Source organism: Oryctolagus cuniculus, chromosome 20, assembly GCF_051225735.1.
Source record: "Oryctolagus cuniculus isolate XC-2025 breed Fujian yellow rabbit chromosome 20, ASM5122573v1, whole genome shotgun sequence".
In the NCBI taxonomy this organism is placed as follows: domain Eukaryota; kingdom Metazoa; phylum Chordata; class Mammalia; order Lagomorpha; family Leporidae; genus Oryctolagus; species Oryctolagus cuniculus.
The window spans coordinates 48338392-48355623 of NC_142886.1; the positions used below are offsets into that span (position 1 = coordinate 48338392).

A 17232-nucleotide genomic window follows, 5' to 3' on the forward strand; every position below is an offset into this window, starting at 1 on the left:
AATGGGAGCACGCTTGCGTGCTCCCTCTCCCTCTCCCTCTCCCTCTCCCTCTCCCTCTCCCTCTCCCTCTGTGTGTGTGTGTGTGTGTGTGTGTGTAAAAATCAAGACTCCCAGTGAGCCCTATCAGGATGACTACAAGAAAGGCTGCATCGGCCGGCGCCGCGGCTCACTAGGCTAATCCTCCGCCTAGCGGCGCCAGCACACCGGGTTCTAGTCCCAGTTGGGGCGCCGGATTCTGTCCCGGTTGCCCCTCTTCCAGGCCAGCTCTCTGCTGTGGCCAGGGAGTGCAGTGGAGGATGGCCCAGGTGCTTGGGCCCTGCACCCCATGGGAGACCAGGAAAAGCACCTGGCTCCTGGCTCCTGCCATCGGATCAGCGCGGTGCGCTGGCCGCAGCGCGCCGGCCGTGGCGGCCATTGGAGGGTGAACCAACGGCAAAAGGAAGACCTTTCTCTCACTGTCCACTCTGCCTGTCAAAAAAAAAAAAAAAAAAAAAAAAGCTGCACCTAAGTCCATCTTAGTAACAGATTGAAAACCAAAGAAAAGAGGAGACAAAAAAGTGACCAGAGGGGAAAAGATCCATAGTGTGAGACTGTCAGACAGGAACGCTGGCCGGCTGTCAGCAGACAGCAAAAATACTATCTCTGCAGTGCTAGGAAAAACTCTGAGTCCGTTCAGAAAAAAACGCCTTGAGGCGTGAGGATAGAGAAGCTGTGTCTCCGATAAAACGTAGGATTTGTCGCTAATACCCCTACTGTGCAAGAAATGCCAGAGGAGCTTCCTCAGACCGAGAAACAATGATGCTGGAAGCTCAGACAATCCGGAGCAGGTGAAGGGCAACAGAGAAGAAATCTGTGGACAAATACAAAAGACCTGTGTCTTAGTATCTTTATACACGCATCTCCATCTCAGGGAAGTCTGTGCCACTGTGTTATGCACATGCCGTGCAGACTCTGCTGTGTCACCGAGGTGGCCCGAGGAAAACACGGTCCTGTAGCTACAGAGCTCTTGACTCCCCACGTGGTGCAGTACAGCAGCCTTCGTGTGAAGCCAGGGACGTGTGTTATAACCCATAGGAAGACCTCAGAAAGCTGAAGAGGGACAGAAACTCAGAAGAGAAACTCAAATGGAATTCTAGAAAATGCAGAAAAGAAATGGGCAACCAAGAACAAATGAGACAAACGAGAAACACAGAAACACGGTAGAGCTATCCCAGTTGTATCAATAAATATAACTGGACTCTTACCCAGCTGAAAGATGAGATGGTCAGACTGGATGAAAAGGCAAGACTCAGTCAGCTGTCTACAAGATACACTCTTGAAATCCAAAGATGTGCATGGCTTGACAGTGAAAGGATGTGTCACAGGTAGACTAATGCCACCACCCTCCCTACATCCTCAGAACCTGTGAATGCGTCACCTTACCTGGCAACAGGGGCTCCGCCAATGTGATTCACGTTATTGACCTTGAGATGGGGATGTCCTTGAGATGTGACTCAGGTTACTGACCCTGGCGGACCCACCTGCATCCCTAACAGCAGAGGGCCTGTCCTGATTGTGCTCAGAAGGGCCGCAATGAGGCCGCATTCCTCGCTTGCTGGAAAGATAGAGGAAATGGCCATGAGCCAAAGAATGCCAGTAGCACGCGGCCCCCGGGAGAGGCGAGGGAGCACCTTCTCCCTCCACTTGCGACGTCTCAGCCTGGCAAAGTCCACACCGGGCCGGGCTTCGGGCCTGCTGTCACCGTACATAAACATGTGTGTGTTCTTATTAGCAGCTAAGTTACAGTAACTCCAGAAAACCCATCCAGGGTGGGAACTCCCTAACGAGAGCCTCAAAATGCGTGAAATAAAAATGAACAGAATTAAAGAGAGAAACAGACAAATCCACAAGCACGGCTGGAGATTTTAAAGCCTTTCTCTCAGCAACTGAGAGAACAATTAGACAAACCAAACGACAACAGAGCAGCGCCCGGAAGTTCTGTGCAGGGCCGTTAACCACCTCAACCCAACCGCCCAACCACCACCTTTGGAAACACTTGCACCCGGTTTCAAGTGCACATTCTTTCCTCGTGGACGTAGTACACGCACCAGGACAGACCACGTGCTGTGCCGCAAAACCAGTCTCCATGCGTGCACAGTAACCGAGACTGTACCAGGAAAAGCGAAAGAGCAAATCAGCTGAACCTGTTCTCTGACCACAGAGAAGAATTAAATTACACACAGGGGCCGGCACCATGGCGCACTAGGTTAATCCTCCGCTGTGGCGCCGGCATCCCATATGGGCACCGGTTTCTAGTCCCAGTTACTCCTCTTCCAGTCCAGCTCTCTGCTGTGGCCAGGGAGGGCAGTGGAGGATGGCCCAAGTGCTTGGGCCCTGCACCCGCATGGGAGACCAGGAGAAGCACCTGGCTCCTGGCTTTGGATTGGCGCAGCGCGCCGGCCGTAGCAGCCATTTGGGGAGTGAATCAATGCAAGGAAGACCTTTCTCTCTGTCTCTCTCTCTCACTGTCTGTAAGTCTACCTGTCAAATAAATAAATAAATCTTAAAAAAAAAAAAAGAATTAAATTACACATAAACACCAAACATTTCAAAATGACACAGAATGCTTCTAAATAATCCATGATGGAGGAGAAGTCACAAAGGGGACATCAAAAACATTTTGAACACAAAGATATGAGCCAGAATTGAGGTTTGCAGCTGAAACGGTGCTTAGTGGGAAACGTGTGTTCAAAAGTCTCTCAAGTGCAAGTGCATTCGCCTCTGCGGCTGGGCGGAGCTTGCTTTTGTAGCCCACTCTGTGCGTCAGCAATGACGTTGAAATGCAGGCCCGCTGACATGGCCTCTTCCTTTCTAAACTGCTGCCCCCTCACAGGGCAGGCGCTGCTGTGCTGGTCAGCTCTTGGTTTCTGGATTCCAGAATAACACATGCTTCCTCATTGGGTTCTCAGGACATGTTTTTGTGTCTATTTTTTAAAGCATTTTATTTATTTGAGATGTAGAATTACAGACAGAAGGAGAGACAAAGAGAAAGGTCTTCCATCCTCTGGGTCACTCCCCAAATGGCCACAACGGCTGGAGTTGGGCCAATCCAAAGCCAGGAGCTTCCGCCTGGTCTCCCACACAGGTGCAGGGGCCCAAGCACTTGCGCCATCCTCTACTGCTTTCCCAGGCCATAAGCAAAGACCTGGATCAGAAGAGGAGCAGCTGGGACTCGAACCAGCACCACAGGCGGAGGCTCAGCCTCCTTCGCCCTGGCACCCGCCCTGCTCAGTACATTTAGAAGGGAAGATGGGGAAGGGGTCTTGTCTTCATGAGAACCCTGTGGAGATAGGTGAAACAAGCCTGACTGACCCCATTTTACAGTTGAGGAAACCGAGGCCCCACGCTCATATGATGAGTGAATGGCATGCTTCCAGTGCTCCTCCTCAAGTGTTTCCTTTTGGGCCAGTCGTGGCTGAGTGCAGTATCACCACTGAAGAGCCTGGTTTATTCCCAAGGGAAGCACGTGTCTCTCTCTCTCTCTCTCTCTCTCTCTCTCTCTCTCCCCCCTCTCCCCCTCCCTCCCTCCCCCCCCCCCCCGCCCCGTCCGTGGCCCTCAACATGATCACATAGCCTTTCCTCTCTATTCACCAAGGCCTGGGAGTCGTCTGCTCCCACCCTGCACATGCCACCTGGCCCAGACCCCTCTGTGGCTCCAACTCAGTGCGGCAGCCAGCTCCCCAGCCTGGCCCCCACCCTCGCCCCAGCTCCGTCCACCCGAGCAGGAAGTGCTTCAGGCTTGAGGTTGCTGGCCCTGGGCATTTCAAGCCTGCTCTCCGCCTTCCAGCCGCCCACACTGCAGAGCTCTGCACTGTTAGCTTCTTGTTTCTCTATTTTTTACCTGGGTTTCAGTTTTTAACTTGGGTTAGTTTCCCCTTTGTCTCTGGTTCGGCTTCCTTTTCCTGTTTGGTTTTGAGTCGAGTCTAAAAATCAGTTGCTGTGTTCAGAGGGTCCGTGGCCCTTGGGTCGACACAGCCCGGTCCTGCGGGGTCCCCTGTGCTGCAGCCTCTCCGCCATGGCTACCGTGTGAGTAGGGGACCCATCCAGGGAGAGGGAACCGTAATGATGAAGCCCGTTGGTACACCAGCTGGGAACTCTGGGGCCAGGGGCCACCCAGGGCCACACGCCTGCGAGTTAGTGACAGAGTCCACTCCAGTCACAAATGTTTCCATTCCCCAGGCCAGTGTCTCTGGTGACCTCCACTGGCTTCTAGGTTGAAAGGACTGATTCTGAAGGTAGCAGCTGCCCAGTCTGAAGGGACGGCTGGACCATGTGAGGGTGTGAGGGTGGTTCTCTGGCCAGGCATGGTTGGTGGGTTCTGGCTCTTCTCTGCAGAGTGGACTGGGGCAGGTCGTTGGCTCTAGATAATGGCAACTTAATGCGTTCTGCATGGGCTCCAGAGCCCTGGCCTTCTGAGAGGCTCATGAGCTTGGGCTCTGGGTGCTGTGGGCCATCGCTGCATGGCACAGGGATGTGCAGACTGCCAGTGTGGGTTCCCTCTGTAAGGGCAGCTGACATGGTGCGTGGACTCGCCCTGCCCCGTGGCCCCATGGAGGCCTACAGGTGATGGGGCACCATTTTATCCTCTGGGTATGGGGCTTTTCTTTGGTTAACTCATTGCAGCTTTGTGACTTAACATAAAACAATGACCTCTCACCTTGTAAATCACTTCACAATTTCTCGAGTGCTGTTTCACCACTTTCCTCATTTGATTATTTTACCCCCGAGAGGGAAACTCGGGGGCTTGCCCAGGGCAGCACGGCTGGTTAGGGGAGCACTGGAACTGGAGCCCAAGCAGGTGGGTCCGCCTGTGCTTCTCAGAAGTGCTTTGCAGTGAGTTCTGAAAATCGATGTGAGATGGGGTAGGCACGTAGCCTAGCAGCTAAGACACCAGTCAGGGCACCTGCGTCTCATCAGGGTGCCTGCATTCAGGGCCTGGTTCTGGCTCCTGACTTCCGCTTCCTTCCAATGTGTTCCCTGGGAGGCAGCAGGCCATGGTCCAAGCCGGGTCCCTGCCATGCATACCTGTGAGAACATGGGTTGAGTTCTGGGCCCGGTTCCAACTCTTGTGGGCATTTGAGGAGTGGATCGCCAAGGGAGATCTGTCTGTGTCTCTCTCGCTCTCTCCATGGCCATCAAACAAAAATCTGCATGAGAGTAAGGAGGGCTCATCCAGGGCCCCCCTGGGCAGCAAGGGGGCTTCAGCACAGGGCGCAGCTCTCACCTTGCGGCACAGCCTCTGCCACACTGCTGGGGTTGTGGCCTTCGGCCCCAAGGCCGACCCCACCAGGGAAACACACTGTTTTGTTTATTGTGGACTTTATTTCTGCTCCTTTGCAGCCAGTTTTCTATCATCTCAGTAATTTTCCTTTTGCTTTAAAGGATTTGTGGGTGGAGCGCTTTTCAAAGGCACGTTAACATCCCAAGTCACTCTCAGGGGTCATTCCTGTTCCCGTGACTGCTCCGGACTGTGGAACCCAGCCTCAGGAGTGAATGGGAGGGAACGCGGGGAACTCTACTGAAAGGTCTTTTGAAAGCATTGAAATCTTGCAAGTTTCCCAAGTTGCCCTTCGTGGAAGGACTGCTAGTGGTGCTGTGGGTGTCCCGTCCTCCACTTGAGCCAAAATCCCTGCCTTTGCCTATTTTCTGTTTCTCTCACTATTTTGTTAAGGAAAGGAAAGCTGAGCTGCTGGTGGTGGTGCTGTTGAAGCCTGAAGCCTAAAACTCCAGTTGCTATCTAAATGCAGAGATGAGGAAGCTGGGGCCCAGGCTTAGCCAGCGCTTGTCTGTGGTGAATGGATTGGTGGCCACACCAGAACAAAGCCAGTCCCACCCTGCCGTGGAGCAGGCTGCACTGGTGGGGCCACAGCATAGCCAGCATTGCGTTCTTCCTCCCGCTGCTGGGCGGGGACGTAATATCGAAATCCCTGGGCTTTGTGGTGCTGGGTGAGGCTGCAGATGGCCTTGGATCATGGAAACGTCCCGTCAGCCCCGCCGGTGGCCGCCTATCAGTCAAGGGCCCTTTCTGAGCACCTGACCATGGACAGGACAGTGCATAGAAAGCTTTCTCTGGCCTTACTCCAGCGAATTCTCACAACAGTCCTGAAGGTGGCAAATGCCGCTGCTGTTTCTGTTTCTTAGAGGAAGACGCCATGCAGAGGAGAGAGTGGGCAGGAAGCACGCTGGGTGTCCCGGCGGCAGACGCTGCCCTTCTGCTCTGCCCCAAGCTGGAGCTGATCAGATGGGGACGGGCTAGACAGCCAGTAGACAGCAAGAACACAGTTGGGGCTGATAGGAAAGACTTCAAGGAGAAAGTGGCTCCCAGGTGACCCTCGCGGACAGGGGTGGCTGCTTTAAGAAGGGATCACGCAGGCATCCCAGTCAGCCAGTTAGCTGGGGGCAGCTCCAGGTGCTAGGGAACAGGTGAGCAAGACGGGCACTCTTGTCCTCATGTTGGACTGGGGGCAGCTCCAGTCAAGAACTCCAAACACCAGGAATTGAAAGACGACAAGGAGCCCTGTGTGGACAGTGACTGGGCTGCAGCCATGCAAAAGTCTAGAGGTAGAAACCTTGAGGGACCAGGAGGGATGGGGTGAGAACCGGGCCTGAAGGGGGAGCAGCTTGTACTCCTTGTATGGCGGGTTCCAGGGCCAGACAGGAATCTGGAGGCTGAAGCAGCGGGAAGAGGGCTGCGGGCAGAGAGGGCCTGGTCTCGTGGAGCCTGCGGCCTCTGCTCAGGAGTAGGCTTCACTCAGTGCTTCGGGAAGCCTGTGCAGGGCTCTACAAAAGTGGGAGACGTCTGGCCACTGCGTGCACTGGGGTCATCGGTGTGGCCTCTCGGGAGGCTGCCACAGCCATCCAGGTGATGGTGGCAGCAGGTGGGACAGCGTGGAGCTAGGATGAGGTGGGTGGGCTGGAGAGAAGCAGTCTGATGAGGAAGGGCTGCCTGGCTGGGGTGGGTGTGGGGGGGACCCGAGTCCAGCCCGTGCAAGGTGGGAGTTCTCTCCGCTCAGAGGGGCTGGCTGCCAGTTCTGCCGCCAGTGTGGAGTAGGTGGAGCATGGGGTGGGCTCCCAGGAGGTGCTGGCTGATGTCAGTGCCACCCAGGGACACAGCAGCCATGAGTGCCGGGGGAGCAGGTACCTGCAGTCCCGGCCCTGGCGTCCCCATTGTCCTTGCTGTGCTCGGGGTTTGGGAGCACTTGTCGCCTCCTGATATGCTGATTTATTTTGTTGTTTGCCGTTTCCCTCCCCAGGGCCTACCCCCTGGCCTGGCAGTGCCTGCTCTGAGCTTTCTTTGATGCTTGGGTCAGCAGAGCTGCTGCTGCGCAGTGGAGCTTCCCGATGGGGCACGGCAAAGAAGGCCAGCGAGCAGCCGTGCCCTGGCCCTCAGACAGGGAGGGGGCGGCAGCTCCCTGTCCAGGCTGCTGTTGGCCACCTGGGCTGAGTCACTGACTGCTCACCCCGCTCTGGCAGGGGGACTCTGCAAGGTCGAGAGGGCATAAAGACGAGAGAAGTATCACACGGCCTGGGTCACCGCATCCCTGCCGCCCGTGCCCGTGTCTGTGTCGAGGTCCCATGTGTGACGGCCCCTGTTCCTTTGAGGTCTGATCCTCACAGGTAGCTCAGAGCGACAGCATTTGCAGAGCTTCCGAAACGCTGTGCCCTCCTCTGCCTCACACAGTCCACGTGCCTCAGGTGCTGGGGCAGACAAGGGCAGCAGCTGCCCCTGTGGGAGTGCTGGGTGCCAGGCATTCAGCTAGAGTCCCTTCCAAAACCAGAGAGGAGACTAGACTTCACCTGTTACCGCGTGCAGCCTCTGTCCTTCCACACTGTTAGAACCCCAAGAGATCTGTCTGTCCCCGTGGCACTGTACCATGCCTCTGCATTCCAGAGCCCTCTACCAGCTTGGTCTCTCAAACACAGGATGCCTATGTCATTTGTGTCTGTCTGTCCCTCGCCTGGTACATAGATGTTGATGGAGCCCAGCCATGGGGCTGCACTGACGGTCAGGGTGCTAGTGGGGCAGCGCCAGGCCCTCCATCCTAGGTTGCTAGCTTATGCTTGGAACTGAACGTCCTGCCCCAACCTTCACCCAAGCCAGACCTGCATAGCTGTCTGTAAGTGATCAGAGTCACGGGCCCTGGTCACGTGTCAGAATTCAGAAATTGTTGGGAGACCAGGAGGAAGCACCTGGCTCCTGGCTTCGGATCGGTGCAACGCGCCGGCCGTGGTGGCCATTTGGGGGTGAACCAACAGAAGGAAGACCTTTCCCTCTTTCTCTCTTTTTCACTGTCTAACTCTGCCTGTCCAAAAAAAAAAAATAATAATAATCAGAAATTGTTAAAGGGTTGAGGATACTTGATGGCCACGTAGGCTATCAGATGGTTCCCCACGGACAGGTAGGCTTGAAAGAGCCTGGAAAGTGACGTGAGACAGCTCAGACTCGCAGCGGCTGTCTGCAAGGCTCGTCCCATCCCACTGGAGGTCACGGGGATGTGGGGCCCAACTGTTGAGCGTGTGGGATGCCAGCAGCAGAGGAGAGAAGCAGATACTCTGGTTGCCTGAGACGTGACACCTCGGACCCTCCAGCCAGCGTGGAAGGTCCCACACTGAAACTCGGTCTCATTTACCCAAAGCCTCTCTCAACACTCAACAGAAATGGAGCTCGGGCTGTCACCAGCTACACATCCATAGGCCCAGTGCTCTGTTTTCCCTCCTGCAACGTGGCCGGAGAACTGACCCGTCCAGGGGTCTGTGCATCAAAACCTGTTTCCAAGGATACTGAGACACTTGTCTCCTGAGTGCACAGGGAAACTCTCCAGAGTCACATGGCACACGATGATGTCATCGCCGAGAGCTGTCAAAATGCCTGCTTCTCTGCTCTCACGTGTTCGTTTTCGTTTCAAGTGTGGTGAGCAGGGATAAACTCAACCTCCAGACACTTCTTGGCATCCTCAGTAGTCTTATGAACGTAAAGGGTTCCTGACACCAAAAACACCTGACAGTGGTGTCTGTAAAATAGTTGTACGTCGCTAGTACATGGCAGGCACGAATCCAGAAACACCAGGCTCAGCGTGGCATGGGGGAGGGCGCTGGGCCCCACCTGAGCCAGCAGCTCTGTGATGTGGCACCACGTTTCCTGGACTGAGCCGTGGGAACCTACTCCCCCGGGCCCAGAGAGCTTCACAGCACGCATTTTAAGTCAGCTGCAGGCAGCACACATGCTTCAGACTGTTCCTACTTAAAAAAAAAAAAAATAGAAAGGCAGTTACCTTGTAGCTGATCCACTCACCGGGGGAAAGGGACCTTCCCACTGGAGGGGACTTGAGACTACCCCTTGACCAGCCTTTGCCTCCCCCACAGATGGTGCATGCCCTGGCATCACCTGTGTGTCATTCCTCCTGAATTCAGTCCCACGGAACAATCTGGAATGGGCCTGGATTCTTCACCAAAAAAAATAGCATTAATGAGTAACAAAAAATTAGCTTTATTTGGGCTTAAAAGAGAGGAATACAACCAAAGGGAATGTATGAATGGATACTGGATCCAAATCGGCAACATTTTTGGAAGAAACACGGACTCCTCATTAGATTTATCAGTAAACTGCTGGTTTTCTTTGGTATAATAATAGTATTTAAGATACATGTTTAGAATATCCTTACTTTACAGAAATGCATGATGTACCCAGAATTAAAACTTGCTTTCAAATGGCTCAGGAAAATAAGAATTAAAAACAGGTAACTCATGAACGGCAAAATGGTCACCGGGGCGAACTGAGATGTCAGTTAACGAGAGTGTATGTGGTGCAGTGTTTCGCATTTGAAATTTTTCAAAGTGAAAAGTTGGAGGGAGGATGGTGTCAAAACAGTAAGAAAGGCCGGCGCCGCGGCTCACTAGGCTAATCCTCCGCCTTGCGGCGCCGGCACACCGGGTTCTAGTCCCGGTTGGGGCGCCGGATTCTGTCCCGGTTGCCCCTCTTCCAGGCCAGCTCTCTGCTGTGGCCCGGGAGTGCAGTGAAGGATGGTCCAAGTGCTTGGGCCCTGCACCCCATGGGAGACCAGGAAAAGCACCTGGCTCCTGGCTCCTGCCATCGGATCAGCGCGGTGCGCCGGCCGCAGCGCGCCGGCCGTGGCAGCCATTGGAGGGTGAACCAACGGCAAAGGAAGACCTTTCTCTCTGTCTCTCTCTCTCACTGTCCACTCTGCCTGTCAAAAAACAAACAAACAAACAAACAAAAAAAACAGTAAGAAAAGGAGGGGTTGGGATTTCCTGCCTTGCTGAGGACAGCAGGAAGCCCATTGTAGGGCAGGAAGCAAGGACTAGGGCGGAGTCCAGGCTGTCCGCAGTTCAGTGTGGGACACTGGGAGTCACTCGCCTTCCCCAGACGCAGGAGGCCATGGCTCCAGGTCTCTGTCTCTCGGTTACTGCACTCGGGCTTGGTGGCGCCATGCTGCTTTCCACGTTCCCGTGGAGCAGGTGTTGGTAAGAAGTGTGAGGCCTCTGTGATGGGGAAGGCGACACTTCTGCACCTCTGCTGATGCTCCCCCTCTGCCTCTCGCTGGTGGCAGCAGTCCTGCAGTCCCTCGGCAGAAGTAAGGAGCCCTCCTCTCACGCCCGTGTGCTCTGCACACTTTCGATGCAGCGCCACCGCAGGGCTGTGTGTGCGTCTGTCCCCTCCACCTGGGGACAGAGAGAAAGGACTCTCCAATGCACCACACACACGAGTGGGGTTGGAGAGAGGGGAGGGTGAGGAGCCAGGGGGCCAGGCCCAGCATGCCCTTCACTGGCGGTCACTCCGCCAGGAAGTGACTGGCTCTGCTCACCAGAGGTGAGTGTTGGTGCAAGCAGGGCTTGGAGACCCAGCACAGAGGTTCCCCACAGCGAGGCTCAGGACTGCCTGGACCTCAGTGACATTCCCTGTGGGCAGCGACACTCCACAAAGACAGCCCCAGCCCAGCCACAGCCCAGCCACAGCCCAGCCCAGCACAAGGCACCTCCAGCCACAGCCCAGCCACAGCCCAGCCCTACCTGGCGTGCTGAAGTCCCAGGTACTTCCCAGGCTATGGTGAGCAGCCTACCACCTGGTTTTTCTCCTTGGAGGATGCAAGAATAAGGCAGTGCTGGCTGCACATGTGGACATGCGGGCAGTTTCACACTGAGTCTGCCTGAGGCCAGCCTGCTGTCTCTTTAAGCCAACATTTCCTTGTTCAAATGGTGCCTGCTGGGTGGGAATCGTGTTTAATAATCCACTCTCCTTCTTATGTCCTTCGTCTCACTTGATATCCAGCACATTTAACAGATGGCTCGGCAAGATCATCTCCCTCCCCTGACAGAGCTGTCCACCCACTTCCCTGAGGTCACATGGCTCACTGATGGCCCGAGCTGGCCAGGCAGAGCTCAGACTCCCAGCCCACCTCTCCCAACTCGCCCACGCCATCTCGGAGAGTGACGCTTAATTAGCCTCATCAGGCCTGCCTTTCTCCAGCATGTCCCCGGTCTCTGGCTCGTATCAGCCACCCATACTCTTCAGCCCTCTTTCTCTGTGCCCCTCTGCACCTTGAGAAAGACAGCAGTCAAAAAAGGAGCTGTCCCTGGAAGAGCCAAGCTCGTGCTGCCACGCGGGCCCCCGGGAAAGTTTCAGAAAAGGAGTGTAGGACGAGAAGGAAAGTCCGTGACCATGGGGGAAGCAGCTAGAGGGGGCAGCACACGGAGGCAGGAGGAGACACCTGCAGGTGGCAGGAGGCAGAAGACAGGGTCCCGGCCGCTGGTGCCTGTTACTTCCTGCGTGACTTCATGCAAAAGGGGATAAATGCAAGAATGTCCTCCTGGTGTGGTTCTGAGCTCCTGTGATGTCGTACAGGCTTGAACCTGCAAGGCGTCCATTAGCAGGTGACGCTTCAGACAGACTGGGGCCTGCAAAGGGGAAGACTCCTGTTTGGCTTGCCCACTCTTGTCTTGGGCTCAGCTCTGCTCTGGAGCGTCCAGCCAACTTTCCTAAGCGCCTGCTTCCTTAGTGCAGGCTGTTTGCTCCCAGCCTGGAGCTTCCTGGCTGGTGGTTCTCAGTTTGCATGAGAGGTTCACACTCATTGCTTGTATTGAAAGTAAACAGGTCAGGGCTTCACAAACCGCCTCGGAGTCTGGCCCTGTTCCTGCTCTCTAGCTCTCCCCCACAGCCTGTTCAGCATTCACTCACTCATCCCTTCATCCAGCAGCTCCTGAGCCCGGGCCCGCTGAGCCTGACCTCCGGTTGGCACTACGGAGGACGTAGGGAGTTCAGATACTGGCCTGCCCTCAGGAAGCTCCTGTCTAAGGCAGAAGATGAGCTCTAGCTGCTCTCTTGACAGTGACCAGAGGCTCCTGGCACCTTCAAACAGGTCTGGGAGCAGAGGCACACACCTGCTGAGTGCACAGGCTGCACCAAGCCGGTGCCAGGCACCTGCGTGCGTCTGGAATCACTGTAGGAAATGCTGACGTCTTTGTCAGCTCTGGCCGGCGGAGGGGGCCTCCTCCCCCAGAACCCGGTGTTCTCCCGCCTCCAGCATGCTCGCGCACCCACTTCTGCAAGCATCTGTCTCTGTTTCCTGCTGGATGGTAACCTCCTTCGGGGCAGAGACATGCATGCTCACCCCCAGAGCCTCACTCTCAGTGGCTGCTGAATGCATGGGAGCAAGCAGAGACCTGTTTGGAGGCAGTGAGCGTGGCCTCAGCTTTGAGAAGAGGTGGGGGTCAGACCCCCGGATGTGGGATGCAGACAGCTTCATGGGCAACGGCAACGTCTTCCCTCCTGAGCGCTGAGTGATACCAGAAGAGTCTTCTTAATTGGTCCAAGTATCAGGCGGATGCTCCTGCCATCCAGTCTGACTTTTTTTTTAAGCTTTTATTTTATTTGTTTGAAAGGCAGAGTAATACATAGGGAGAGGAAGTGAGAAAGAGGGAGAGAAATCTTCCATCCATTGGTTCACTCCCCAAATGGCCACAACAGCCATCTGGGCCAGGCTGTAGCCAGGAGCCTGGGAGCTCCATCCAGGTCTCCCATGTGGGCGCAGGGGCCCAAGCACCTGGGCCGCCGTCTTCTGCTTTCCCAGGAGCACTAGCAGAGAGCTGCACCGGAAGTGGAGCAGCTGGCTTAACCTGCTGTGCCACAGTGCTGGAACACAGGCTGGCTTTACCACATGGCTATGGGTTGGGCCATGTGCCAAAAGTCATCCCATCCTCACGGAAGTGTGCTGGGCGGAGTGTGGGAAGCCTTAGTTCCCTGGGGCCAACCAAGCTGTCTGCCCTGTTGTCCGAGACCTCCAAAGGCCCACAGAGAGGAAGGCACTGGTCAGCACATGGGGCAGGGCTGTCTGGAGGAAAGAGCCCTCACCCTGGAGGTTTTTGTCGTCCAGCAGAGGGACCTAAAGCAGACGACCATTGTAGGGCCCTGCGGGAGGGGCTGGGAGGGAGCGTGTGTTGGAGACACCTCGTTCTCTGCTGCACAGAAGTTGGGGAGCAAGGACCCGACAGCCGGCAGGACACAACAGGGTTAAAGAGAGACTGGGTCTGGCTTCAGGCAGTGGTCCCTGTGAGCTGAGCAGTGAGCTGTCAGTTTTGTCTTCAGCTGCATCCACAGTTTCTCACATGCAGCCCAGGAGGACCCATGATCAGGTTTCAGGGTTATAAGCAGAAGGTAGGGGAGTATTTTGCTCCCTCCTCTTTAGTTAGAGTTCGGCAGATTTTCAGAAGTGCTCCTCGGTACAAAGCCAACAGCCAAGCCTCCTCCTTCCTGCTCTCGCCTTGCTGCACCCCAGGGCCTCCCTGTTCCAGAGGCTAAACAGAACGAGAGAGCAACCCACCTCTTCTGTATGCGTCTGTTTTTTAAAAATAGTGCATTTACTCAGTAAATAATACTTTTTAAAAGATTGATTTATTTGAAAGGCAGTTACAGAGAGACAGGGAGATGACGGAGAGAGGGATATCTTTTTTTTTTTTGCCTTTTTAAATTTTTTTTTAATTTTTTGACAGGCAGAGTGGACAGTGAGAGAGATAGAGACAGAGAGAAAGGTCTTCCTTTACTGTTGGTTCACCCTCCAATGACCGCTGCGGCTGGTCCGAAGCCAGGAACCAGGTGCTTCTCCTGGTCTCCCATGCAGGCGCAGGGCCCAAGCACTTGGGCCATCCTCCACTGCACTCCCGGGCCACAGCAGAGAGCTGGACAGGAAGAGGAGCAACCAGGACAGACTCCAGCACCCCGACTGGGACTGGAACCCGGTGTGCCGGCGCCGCAGGCGGAGGATTAGCCTAGTGAGCCGCGGCACCGGCCGAGAGGGATATCTTCCATCTGCTGGTTCACTCCCCAGATGGCCACAATGTTCAGGGCCAGGCCAGGCTGAAGCCAGGAGCTTTGTCCAAGCCTCCCACATGGATGACAGTGATCCAAGCACTTGGGCCACCTTCTGCTGCTTTTCCCAGGCCATTAGCAGGGAGCTGGATCGGAAGTGGAGCAGCCAGGACACAAACTTATATGGGACGCTGGCATCACAGTTGGTGGCTTTACCTGCCACACCACAATGCTAGCCCCAAATAATACTTTTTTAAAAATAAAATATTTGTCTATTAAATGTCCTCAAATGAGAATCAATTTGGGGAAATCAAGTTCGTGACATACAGGCACTGTCCATCCTGCACAGCCATGGGGACTTGATTTAGTCAAAAAACCTCCCCAGGAATAAGCCCAGGGCAGCAAGACAAATCCTTCATGGCAGACGCCCAGACCGTGTGGACAGGCGGCCTGCAGAAGACCCGCTGGGGACACGATGTGCACCTTGCCTTCAGAGCTCGTAAGTGACAGTGAAACAAGCAGAGCCTGGCAAGTACTGTTCACGTGGGGGAAGCATTGGTTAACCACGAGTTTAGTTCAAACCTAAGTGTTAAAAACAACAGCAGAAAAGGGGGAGAGTCGTGGCTATAATTACAATAAGAAAAATCGTCTCTGTGTCTCAGCATCGGCTGGGTGGCCAGCCCAGCCCTCGTGCTCTATTTCTGAAACCACTTAAAATACATGTGGCCTCCTCCTGCCCTCCACCCTCTCCTGCCTTGAGCCTCGGCTCCCCGCACTCTGCTCAGTGTGCACCTCTCACCCCTGCTTGGCTGCCGTCCCCTCCCTGGCTTGGTCTGGGGTGGGAGGTCCCGTGCGACATTCTGTTCGGAACACGTCTGCTGTTGGCCCTGCCCCTCCAGGCTGGCTAAGGTTTGGAGTTCTTGTCTGGTTGTCCCATGGGCACAGGCTCTGTCCACTCGTCTCTGCGGCACTAAACGTGTGCACACTCCTGCGTCCGTGCCGGTCAGACTCGCGCACAGGGACAGTAACCGCCGCCTCATCAACTTCCTGGGGAAGGGGTGAATTACGGTGGGGAGGAAGCAGCACAGCTGCAGACCAAAGCTTTCAGCATCCCCTCTGGCCTCGGACACGTCCACAGTCCTCTCGGGGTGAGGCTTGGACCGCAAACACCAGGCAGACTCGGGGCTCCGAGCCGGAGCCGAGCAGGCAGTGGCTAAATGGAGACTCAGCTGCGTAGGCGTTCACGGCAGCTGTGAGGCCCAGCACTGCGCCCATGCCCTGCGTGGGCACAGGAAGTTGTCTTAAAGAGAAATGAAGGAAAGGCTGAATATGACGGGACTTCAGAAAATTGGTAATATTGTTAATAATATGCATGTTCTCTGAACTTTCTCAGGGTCTCTCATCTGTGGCACAGAGTTCTGCTGAGATCAGGATAATCAGGGTGGAAATCATGGTGCGACAGCGCAAGCCGCCACCTGCGACACACGCATCCCACACCAGAGTGCCAGTTTGACCCCAGCTGTTCCGTTTCCAATCCTGCTCCCTGCTAAGGCGCCTGGGAGGCAGTGGAGGACGGCCCAAGTGCTTGAGCCCCTGCACCCACGTGGGAGACGCAGGTGGAATTCCTGGCTCCTGGTTTCAGCCTGGCCCAGCTCCAGCTGTCATGGAGACTGGGGAGTGAACCAGCAGATGGAAGGCCTCTCTCTCCCTCAGAGTGTGTGTGTGTGTCCCTCTCTCTGATAACTCTGCCTTTCAAATAAAATAAATTTTTTTAAAAAGCGGCGGAAACATACTCGCTGGGCCACACACAGTCCCTGAGCAGCAGGGGAGGCTCTGGGGATGCCGCACCCCCTGGAGCAGTTTAGAGCTGACGGTGGTGGCCAAGTTGCGGTGTCTGGGCCCCAAGAGCTGATCTTATCAAACCACGGCTGTTTGCTGCCCGGTGACCACAGTCTGAGAAGAGAAATCTTTCCTGAATCTTTCATTGTTTCTTTGCCTTCTTAAATCGGTAAAAAGAAAGTGCTGTGACTTTCTCGTGACCCTGTGGTCACCCCAGCTCCCAAGTTGCTGGGCTTGAAGTTCCCATTTCCAGCTCTTCCTCATCTCTGTGTGGCCTCCCTTTCTGGGAACTGCCGGTCCTCCCCTGGTCAGTGCACCTGCCCGTGTCAGCCGTGTCGCACCCACGGGAGCCCTAACACTCTGGCGAGGGCGACTACATCCCCGAGGGCTGGGCCTGTGTGTAAAGGAAGAGCCGGCGGCTCAGAGACTCCTCTGGGTTTTGCTGTATTAACTTGAGCGATGACGTTTTCTCTCTCCAGGGCTGCCTCTGCATCGTCCCTGGTTTTCTGTCGCATTCTCAGCAGGTGAGGTGCTCTGTGGGGTCAGTCAGTGTCTGCAGCAGAGTGAGGTGCAGCCGTCTGTGTACTGTGATCCGTGCTGCTGTGTGCGTCAGGTCAGCTGGCCGCTTCACCGTCTCCGGGGCTTATCTCATGCCGTGCTGTCGCAACACCATCAGTTGGACAATTTGTCGGATGTCGCAAACAGTACGCTCTCTGTCCCGTGCTCCAGAATCAGGCAGAACTGGTTGGAGACCCAAATTTCATCACTGACTACTTAAGTGAACTTGCACAAATCTTTTCCCACCTCTGGGCCGCTCTTTCCTCATCTGTAATGCGGGTCGTAAACAGCCACCTCATAAGTTGTGGGGCTCAGATGCTGTCCTGCATGGCCTTGTTTAGTATCGTAACTCAGTGCCTAGAACATCGTGGGCAGTCAGCAACCTGTCGTCGTAACTCCTCTCTCACTCGAGTGCCCTCCCCTGAAAGCAGAGTGGTGTCTTTCTCAAGCTACTGAAAGTTTGGCCACAGAACCTT

The 17232-nt window shown here is 55.2% G+C and overlaps 1 protein-coding gene across 7 annotated transcripts in view; it reads left to right on the plus strand.

Annotated features, from left to right (window-relative positions):
- Window positions 1-17232, plus strand: part of EVL (Enah/Vasp-like) — a 140089-nt gene that overhangs the window by 69034 nt on the left and 53823 nt on the right. For 3 of the 7 annotated variants that reach the window (XM_070065396.2, XM_051830861.3, XM_051830857.3), the window contains exon 2: window positions 16678-16722. The exons of 2 other annotated variants lie outside the window; for them this stretch is intronic. In XM_070065396.2, coding sequence (XP_069921497.1) covers window positions 16678-16722 — 45 coding nt within the window. Of the gene's footprint in view, window positions 1-3924; window positions 4066-16677; window positions 16723-17232 lie in introns of those variants that run through there. 2 more of the 7 variants (XM_070065395.2, XM_051830859.3) reach the window with 2 other exon arrangements.